We start from the raw sequence: 10,133 nt of genomic DNA, 5'->3' as shown, positions 1-10,133 counted from the left end.
AATAAATATGTCGATTAATTATCTTACTCCGTAAAACGAAGAACGAAAGGAAAGAATCTTGCTTTTCCGTTTAAAAAAAAAAAAAAATAACAAAAAAGATGAAAAAAGGAGCAATCCTTCGTTTTTTCCTTTTTTTTTTTTTCTTCTATTTTCATGTACCCTCTTCCTCCCAACCTGTCCCTACGAATTTTAGAATATATGCCTTAGAGTATTGAAGATACAAAAACTACGATAGAAAAACAGAACAGACTTCGAATATTTTTTTTGTTGTTTTTCGCCAGCCCTCTTGCTCTTCATTTTCATTTAAATTTGTCGCACTCAAATATCAACATCGTATTCATTTATTTTTCTCTCGTTATTATTATTATTACTATTATCATTATTATTATTATTATTATTAGTTTTCTTACAGTTATTTATTATTAAGTATTATTGTTATCATTAGCGTCACTCTTAATACATCTATGAAACCCACGTATCTTTGTCTCTTTGTCGTCTGTCTCTCTTTATATTTCTCTTTTTTTTGGTACAGATTGTCATAATTGGCATCGCGTTGCCGTCAAATCTCTCATCTCATAATCAGCCTTCGTCGCTAATCTCTCTTTCATCTGTTCTTTTCTTCCTTCCTTTTCAGAAAGAAACATAACGACCGACATCTACTTTCAACATCGTTACATTCCGTTTTGTTCTTGTACAGTATGAAATTTGTGCATTTTCTCTTGCTAACGCGCGACTAATCGATACCGACTGAAACTAGCAATCCACTCTCCCGTTCCCAATCAATCTTCTCATCTGTTTCTTTCAAGCTTCTCAAACCTGCCAATTTCTACTTCTGTCTCCCCCAATGTCATCTTCAATAGAAAAAATGATTTCTTTTGGAAATTATTCTTTGAAATGATTTCCCTCGACACGCGCGCATCTGTCACTCTGTGACTCTGCCTACGTTTGAAATGATCGACCGGCGCTTAATCATTGAGTCATTCATCATCGCGCGATATATACATCAATTGAGGAACAATTTCCCGCGAATAGTTGAACGAAACGTGCATTCTCTCTTCTTGCACGCCAACATCGTCCATACTTGGCGGTAGGTAAGGTTCCAGGTTCTACTCTCCTCAGGTACGAGTTGCTTCCTCCTTTTCTAGAGGCGACGGCCGAAGAGAGAGGGAGAACTCATGGAAACAACTGATACAACACTGTCGACAGTCTCCTCTTACATGCCGCAGTCGAAGCTCTCCTGATTTTGCACTTTCTTCTGGTAAGCTTCCAAGTAGCTGTCCACGTTCCTGTAAATTCCAGAGTTCGCCTGGTACATCAGAGTCTCCAGGATCTTCTCGTTTCTGATGGCCTTCGATGGCAAGACGATCTGAAAGGGAGAAAAAGAAGGAAGATGCTGAGGAAATTATTCAAACGAGTATTATTCTAACTCTCGGCGTGGCTCACCCTAATGAGCTCCTGAGGCGTTATCCTGTGCAGTTTCAGGTCTCTGCTGAGCCTCTCCATGATGCACTTGAACTCGACCTTCGGGTCGACCTTGCTCGACTTCCTGTCCTTGATCCTGTTCTTCGCCCACTCGAGCATCGCCTCGAACTTCTTGATCTCGCCGACCTCGAGCCCCCTGCCCATGATCATCTGCACCATCGACTCGCTCAGCGTGAGGAAGTCCGGATTCTGGAACAGCTGGTAAGCCCTGGTCTCGATGAACGCGAGTATCATGTTGACCAGCTCCGAGGCGGACGTGTACCGCCAACAGTAGTTCTCCAACGCGCACAGCATCACGCACACGATCTCGATCCGCAGGAACTGCTTCGCGTGGTGGAAACACGCCTGCAGAAGCTCCGGCAGGTCGTAGTGCTCCGCTGCGCAGATCAGACCGGGGATGTTGCTGCAGGTTAGTGGACAGGAGCCCGTCTGCAGGTAGTTGAGCAGGATCTTGAACGTCTTCGGGTCGAACTCGATGATGTCGAACTGCGTGACGAAATCGAGAAAAATCCGTGAAACTCGCAAAGTGGATCTTCTAGGACAAGCGCTGAGCGTTTGTAAGCAAGCACAGTAAACACAGATCCTCTTTTTATTATAGTTTTTTTATAGTATTATAATTTTATTATAGCTATTATAGTTTTTAGCATAGTTTTATCATTTTCCTAAAAATGTCTGTCGGTCTTCTTATCTTTTTTAATATTTTCCTAAATTATTTCCCAAATTTATTTCTTACTTCGATGTTTAAATGATAATATAATAAAATATAAAAATATAATAAATATAATAAAATATAATTACATAAATATAAATAAAATATAATATAATAATATAAATATAAAATAAAAAAATATAAAAACATAAGTATAAATAAAATAAAATACAATAATATAAATATAAATAAAAAAATATAAAAACATAAATATAAATAAAATAAAATATAATAATATAAATATAAATAGAAAAATATAAAAACATAAATATAAATAGAAAAATATAAAAACAAATATAAATAAAATAAAATATAATAATATAAATATAAATAAAATATAATAACATAAATATAATAATTCCTAAATTATTTCCCAAATTTATTTCTTACTTCGGTGTTTAAATGATAATATAATAAAATATAAAAATATAATAAATATAATAAAATATAATATAATAATATAAATATAAATAAAAAAATATAAAAACATAAGTATAAATAAAATAAAATATAATAATATAAATATAATAAATTTAATAAAATATAATAATATAAATATAATAAATATAATAAAATATAATAATATAATTATAAATAAAATAAAATATAATAATATAAATATAAATAAAATAAAATATAATAATATAAATATAATAAATATAATAAAATATAACAATATAAATATAATAACATAAATATAATAAAATATAATAATATAAATATAATAAATTTAATAAAATATAATAATATAAATAAAATAAACTATAATAATATCATAAATATAAATATAATATAATAAAACAAGTAAAAAAAAAAGATCAGCAGCATTGATACAATTGGTATAATTAATCAAATTTACCTCCGTCTGCGCGAGCTTCGCTCTGTCGACTTTCTGCGCGTCGGCGCACACGCTGAGTCTCGGCACCGCCAACTGTTGCGCTGCTTTTTCCTTCTCCTTCGCCTCTTTATCTGAAATTTCCAATATTTTCGCATATTTCTTCCTTTTCTTTTTCACAATTTTCGAGCACAACATACGATACACAGTCCTTCCAAGCGACAAAAGAAGGAAACAGAAGGAAATAGCATAGTACGTACTGCTGCAATCCTGCGAGCTAGCCCACCGTTTCCGGTCCTCCGTTTGCAGCGTGTTCCCGCTCCCGTGTTTCTTGATGCTTCGTCCCCAGCCGGCGGTGATCGTGCCGAGCCTCGAGAACGCCCGCTTCATCATCGGCGACGAGGGCACGCTTTTAGGTCTAAACAAGTCAGAGCCAGTATCTCACAGAAACCGCTGAGCGGCACCTCAGGGTACGGAGAGGAGGAAGATTTCTTCCCGGAGGGAGAGAACGAGTTCTGGTAAGGACGTTCGAGGGTAGAGAGGGTGAGGTCGGTGGAAATTCAAGAAGAGAAGGGGCGGAAACTCTCGAGGGTCTCGAGTGGACATTATATAGTTCCTGAACGCATCGAATGGTAGCAAAAAAAAAAAGAAAAAAAAAGAAAAAGAAAAAAAAGAAGAAATGAAAGAGAATACGGACAACGACGAAAGCTCGACCTCTCTCGCTTCGCAAACTCGAGAAAAATGAAATAAGAGAACGTGTATGAAGACCAAGATAATCGCAGAGCTTTTGCAGTGTCACAGAGTTACTCGAGAAGAACTTGTCACGAGGCTGACTTCGTCGAGATCTTTGTATGCACGTTCGCTGCATGCCAGATCGCCAAATCGAGTGACAAAGTTCGAGATCGAGAGAGAGAGAGAGAGAGAGAGAGAGAGAGAGAGAGAGAGAGAGAGAAAGGAACCGAGAGTTCGACAAAAGGCGAGTACAAAGCAGCCGTAGAAAACACAAAGAAAGAGAAAATGAAAAGGAAAAAATAACGGAGAGAAATCGATCACGGTCGGTAAATAATATAATAATTAGCGTGGCTGGTGTGATAACTTCGAGTTACTCTTGCAGTGCTTCATTTCATCTTTCGACTCTCCGAGCAAATTGGCTTCGAATAGTAAAACATGCTACACAGTTCAAATACAGTGTCATTCAAATACAATAGAAAAAAAAAATTACACCGGATTTCAACTATATACTATATATCTTGCATCGCAAAATTCCATCGGTTGTATAGTAATATATGTATAGAGATATATATATATATATATATACGGAAGAAATTTCTGTCAAAGTGAATAATACTCATCAATCAACATGCGGTGCTGTGTGTGTGTCTCTCCGTGTGTATCGTGTTCGTGTGTGTGAGGATAGGAGACATGGAAGTGCCGTAAAAAATACACATAATTACGATTAAATACGTATACGATAATATAATATACGATATATATATATAGATATTTATATATAGTATACATTCGACAACGACATCAAAGATAAATTCAATCTCTCACCGTAAATCTCTCACCGCTTAAAGCTTTTTTAATCGCTAAATAAATCCAGTTATATCTCATCTTCGTTCCATTCGTACTAACCCATTTTATTTACAATATCAATTAGAGTAGCAACCGTATCACTCGAACCGAGGAAATTAACCGTCAGTTGTGTACTAATCGGTGCAACTAACGAGTGCTCAACGTTTAACTTGAAAATGACGAGCGCTGTGTCACGAGTTCGCGGTTTTTGAAACGGCAGAAAAGAAGAAACTGAAATACGATAATTAGCGAACACTCGTCCACGTACAAAAGGTAAGTGGAAAATCCTGTTTTCTATCACCAGCAAATGTTCCAAATTGAAACAAAAAATTGAAATCTGTTGCATCAGAGGAACAAAAGCAGAAAGTTACAAAAATAGATTGTTCCCATCGTCAATGAGAAAATGGGTTAATACAGGCCGTGAAAATCGTAAATTTCGAACAAAGTTGACAGACTTTCTCTCTGGTTTCCTCGCGCGACTTCAATATAAACTGGACTTTTTGAAGACGAGAAAAAAAAAAAAAATGCGTGATCCGTTGCGCCAAAATAAAATAGTAATTGACAAGACACGAACCTTGGACTTTCGACGTCGGGGACTTGAAGGAAGTTGGAGCTTCGCGGCTTCTGCGGGCTCAGCAAGGTGGGCACCGGCCTGGCGAGTAGCTCCGCCACCGGCACTTGCGGACTACCGAAACCCGCTTGAATTCCGTACAACATCTCTTGAAACACTCTGAGAACAGGATCGAAAGATTAAAATTGAGAACGCTCGCATTAACCAATTATTAGTCGATGATTAAAGGCGCACTAAGGCGTCGTATCAATCTCTTACGCGTCGAGAATTCTTTGTCCCAAATTGCAACATTTTCTCAGTTTCAAGTATAACCCAGGCGAAACGAATGACGAATTTATTACTTCTTAATCATTTCAATCCGGCGATATCATACCGACTAGTTCGAAAGAGAAAGAAAGCGACGAATTATTGTGTACGGTTCGGTCACTCGTTATGGTCCGCAATCAGTTGCGAACGCAAGTGAGAATCGAGAATTTTTTTGTTACAAAATTGTAATACTTTTCTCAGTTTTTTAAGTATATTTAAGTAAAACAAAATAGGCAAAACGAATAATAAATTTGTTGCTTCTCAATAATTTCTATCCAGTGATGTCGCACACCAACGAGTTCAAAAAGAAAGCGACGAATTATTGTGTACGGTTCGGTCACTCGTTACGGTCCGCGCAACCAGTTGCCAGATTAACACTTTGCCAGACAGGAATCCAAATATTCTCGAAACTAGTGAATCAATCGATTGAATTAACAATGCATTAATTACTTTCGTCGTTTACTGATCCTGTGTTATAAGCAGAGACCGAATCAGTATTACGGATACCGGTAAAATATCGGTTACCATTTGATTACGTTTGATGAAATCGAAATGGTGCAAATACCGGTGAACCGAATGATGCTATCAAAACAATGTTAGGTAGATGTATTTCGGTATAATACCAGTAAATAAAATATTAATATATTAGAAAAGGAAAAGGAGACAATGATTCAAATGTTTTCATAAAGCTGCCGATAGTAAATTTGATGACGCTTATAAACGTATCCTTTATTATTTCTAGTACTAATTCATCGTTGTATTTCTATACAATATCAGCCACGATACTCTTACTTAATTTTAAAAGATGACCGATTTCTCGATACGTTTTTCCTTTTTCTCGGTGAAAAATGACAATTGTCGATAAATCGAAAGAGGAGTTGAAACGATTAATCGTAGAATGGATGAATATTCCGCTAAATTACTTAAAAACAATTACTGGAAACATGCCTAAGCGTCTGCGATATGTTATTGAAGTTAAGGGCTACCTAACAAAATATTAATTATTGTTTATGTTAACAATATTCAGGTTCAAATAGTTGTAGTTCTTCAAACGTCCGAATATTTTTGCCACGCTAGATTTCGACATAGTTCAGTTTATTATTTGATATTGAGAAAAGTATCTGCAATAAATAAATAAAATTTACGCTACTATAAACTATAATGAATGTTCTATTATATTACTAAAAAATTAATCCAAATTTACCATTATAAACAATCGAAATCCACAACAATATTTTGAATAGCATGATGTCCGAATATTAATAAGAGTCACTGTACGTAGAAAATGAAAAATGTGTTTTCGTCAGTAAAGTGTATGTATTTCGGTATTTTTACTGTTGTGGACGTCAAATACCGATAAAATACGTATGAAAATACCGGTATTAAAACCGATTTCCCAAATAGCGGTTACATTACGGGAGCAAATACCGATATAATACCTAAATCTCACAATATTTCGGTTTCAGTCTCTGGCTGTAATACCTAAACCTCAAAATATTTCGGTTTTCAGTCTCTGGTTATAAGTATCTTTCGGTACTCGTCAAATATTTTGAAATTACTCCCTTCTCCAACGAATCAGATAAAAAATGAAGTACCAGCGACGGGTTTTCGTTCCACTAACTAACCCGGTAGGTTAAAGATTCATATTACATTCGTTTCTCGACTGATCACCTGCTTCTCACTGCCAGAATCGCTCTGACGCCAAAGAATCTGACTTTCTGCTTCTGCGGCCCGTGTACCAAGAAAGAGACGTCGAACAGATTCGTGTTCAACGCGGTGTTCTCCTGGCCGTTGAGGAACACTCTGGTGAAGTCTTTGGCAAGTTGATCGTGATCCTCGAATTGATCCCTGACGGAGTCCAGAAGCGGCGAGGACGGTCTCATGTGGCCAATCGGCCTCCACGAACCGCGTCTGAAACACCAATTATCAAACGTTCTCGTTCCTCTTCAAAATAATTTCTCTTTCGTCATTTGTCAACGATCCACTTTCTACCTGTATGGTTTCGGCAGCTGTCCAGTTTCCGCGTGATTCGCCAGATTGGCCACGATGTCCTCCAACATCTGGGTCCTGGTTCTCTCCTGCATCTTCGCGAACTTTGGCGCGGAGTAACTCGCCCGTTCTCCGTTGACGATCTTCGTGAGCAACCACTCGCGGAACATGGGACCTGTTGCGATCGAGAGATGCGTCAAATCACAATTCTCGAAATTAGATAGGCTAGGTATCTATCCTCTCTGAATCCATCTTTCAATAAAACTGTCGAACATACCCTTTTTGAAAACGTTCTGCTCCCAGAGGTAGGGCTTGTACGCCCCGACCTCGTCCCTCGTGGCGACCGACACCTCGTATCTGGTGACCTTTCGCTTTATCCTCGGGCTGACCCGGACCAGAATGAACGTGTAGAGGAAATGCGACTTCATGCAGGCCGGGTTGAACGAGGTCTTGTCCGCCTCCAGGAACACGACGCACACTATGTCGTTGCCGATGTGCCGTTTCTTTTGCACCTAAACAACGTACGAACTTCAGTTCAGTGTATCACCTTCCCAGAAAGTAAAAATGTTCAATCAGGTTGTACAAACGACGTTTCAAAGCGTGCAATTGTCGTTTCAAAAATTCAAAGCATTCTCTTTCGTCATTTCTTTGGACGTGCAATCCTCTCTGTTTGCAAGTGAAGCTTGTCGCTTTGAAACCACAGCTAATGGTAAAAGAAAAAAAGAAAGAATGGAAGCAAAGTCAAGGCTTTACCCTTTGCACGTCGTGTTTCTCGTTAGGCAGGAACGTGGACACGTGGTACATGATCTCGATGCCCCGCCAATTCGTGTACACCGAGTACAAACCGGTGAGGTCGTGTGCAGTGTCCAAGCCGCCCTTGTACTTGTCGAAACCTTTCAGCCGTATTTTATCGCCGAGTATCTGCAGGAACTCGTCGAACAGCGGCGAGTTCTCGTGGTTGTCCAACACCTCCTCCTCGGTGCGTTGGTCCTCTTGAACGTACAGCACACCGACTTTCAATTCCGATTTTATGAACACCTGATCCAGCTTCAGCAGCTCGTCCTGAGTGTCAGGCAATTGACCTAACGTTAATGGCGGATTCACGTTCACCTCTTTGCCTAAGCTGCGTACCACATCCTCGCGATTGTACCTGTGAGAATTCAGCAACTCGTGGATGTTTGTTTCACATGAGAGAGAGAGAGAGAGAGAGAGAGAGAGAGAGAAATGGTGTTTCAATTGATTTTTAATGATACGTTCAACCTTTTCGCTACTCTCAACTTAGTGTGTATATATATATATAAAATTTATCAACAAGAATTAATCATAGATAAAAATTTTTATACAATATTATTTTAAATCAAAATGTAGTATATTTAAGAATGGATGAATTATAAAAAATTATATTTTCGGATAATTAATTTTAATATTAATTTAAAAGAGTATATATATATTTTACTTATACTTAATTCATAATACATATTTATAACATGTACATTATACATATATATATAATTCAATTAAAATAAATAATTAAATTAATTTACTACTAAATTCTCTTTCAAATTAATATTAAAATTAATTATCCGAAAATATAATTTTGTATGATTCGTCCATTCTTAAATATACTACATTTTGATTTAAAATAATATTTTATAAAAATTTTTATCTATGATTAATTAATTCTTGTTTATAAATTTTAATAACAATACATAAATTCAATTGAAGTATTTCTTACCGTGGATTATCAAATTAAATAACAAACTTCCCTAATATATATATGGGCCGAGAATAATTTCGAATTAGGCAAAAGGTGATATTCGTCGCCTAAAAGTTAAAAATTAAAAATGTGACGTTAAAGAATCAGAGAAGCTTAATTTAAACGCAGTGACTCCCATTGATGTTCAGACGTTGAAATTTTGTCCCAATTTGTAAAAATTTCGTGTGAAATTAGAAAATTTCTTTCACGACTAAATCCAGAGCCTCCCCTTTACATCGCCAAAGCTTGCTCGTACGACTTTTTTTTTTTTTTCGTCGATTTATCGAACTTTGAACATCCACGAAAATGTTATCGATTTCTCCGAATGTTCGTCATTCGACGACGAGTCTAATCTCGTTCAAAGTTCAATAAGACGACAAGGGAAAATCGTGGGGACTTCATTCTTCGAATCCTTTATTAATTTAGTCACGAAAAAAGTTTTTTTTCCATGGCTTTACATACTATCGAAGTTTGGTACGGCGACGTAAAAGTATCACGGAACAAAACATACGACGCGTTTTTGAATAATAAAGGTTTCAAGCTTTGAAAGTTTGCGCGATGCACGATTTCGTTTTAATTATAATAGCTTCAATATTTAACGTGGCATTAACGGGAATTATACATAAATATATATAGTTCAAATCTGATTTATCGAGTGATACTATAATACTTGTTGTTTCTATATATACAGAGTGTTTCGTAACTTGTACGACCCACTTCGGGAGCTGATTGTACGCCTAAAAATAATGAAAAAAAGTCATATAAATATATGTCCTGTCTGTCTTCGTTTATGAGATATAATGAATTCATGAGTTTTAATTACTTTTACAAAAGATGCTCGAAATGACCAGCTTGCATTTGAAGACAAGCCTGCACGCGTCTTGTCATTCATCTGGTTACTCTCTCT

General features: G+C 36.7%; 1 protein-coding gene across 3 annotated transcripts in view; it reads right to left on the bottom strand.

Moving 5' to 3' along the window:
• Window positions 1–501: 501 nt before the first annotated feature.
• The window catches only part of LOC122527862, a 79,943-nt gene continuing 70,311 nt past the window's right edge, over window positions 502–10,133 (bottom strand). For 2 of the 3 annotated variants that reach the window (XM_043652418.1, XM_043652421.1), the window contains 9 exons: window positions 8,224–8,620; window positions 7,748–7,982; window positions 7,474–7,645; window positions 7,153–7,392; window positions 5,179–5,334; window positions 3,287–3,444; window positions 3,051–3,160; window positions 1,444–1,968; window positions 502–1,366 (listed from right to left, as the gene is read on the bottom strand). In XM_043652418.1, the coding sequence (XP_043508353.1) occupies window positions 1,214–1,366; window positions 1,444–1,968; window positions 3,051–3,160; window positions 3,287–3,444; window positions 5,179–5,334; window positions 7,153–7,392; window positions 7,474–7,645; window positions 7,748–7,982; window positions 8,224–8,620 (2,146 nt within the window). In that variant the 3' untranslated portion in view covers window positions 502–1,213. The remainder of the gene's footprint in view (window positions 1,367–1,443; window positions 1,969–3,050; window positions 3,161–3,286; window positions 3,445–5,178; window positions 5,335–7,152; window positions 7,393–7,473; window positions 7,646–7,747; window positions 7,983–8,223; window positions 8,621–10,133) is intronic. The other variant, XM_043652420.1, reaches the window with a different exon arrangement.

Source organism: Frieseomelitta varia, unplaced genomic scaffold, assembly GCF_011392965.1.
Source record: "Frieseomelitta varia isolate USP_RPSP 00005682 unplaced genomic scaffold, Fvar_1.2 scaffold_235, whole genome shotgun sequence".
NCBI lineage: Eukaryota > Metazoa > Arthropoda > Insecta > Hymenoptera > Apidae > Frieseomelitta > Frieseomelitta varia.
The sequence above is the reverse complement of the archived record's forward strand: the minus strand, read 5'-3'. Positions and strand labels throughout refer to the sequence as shown.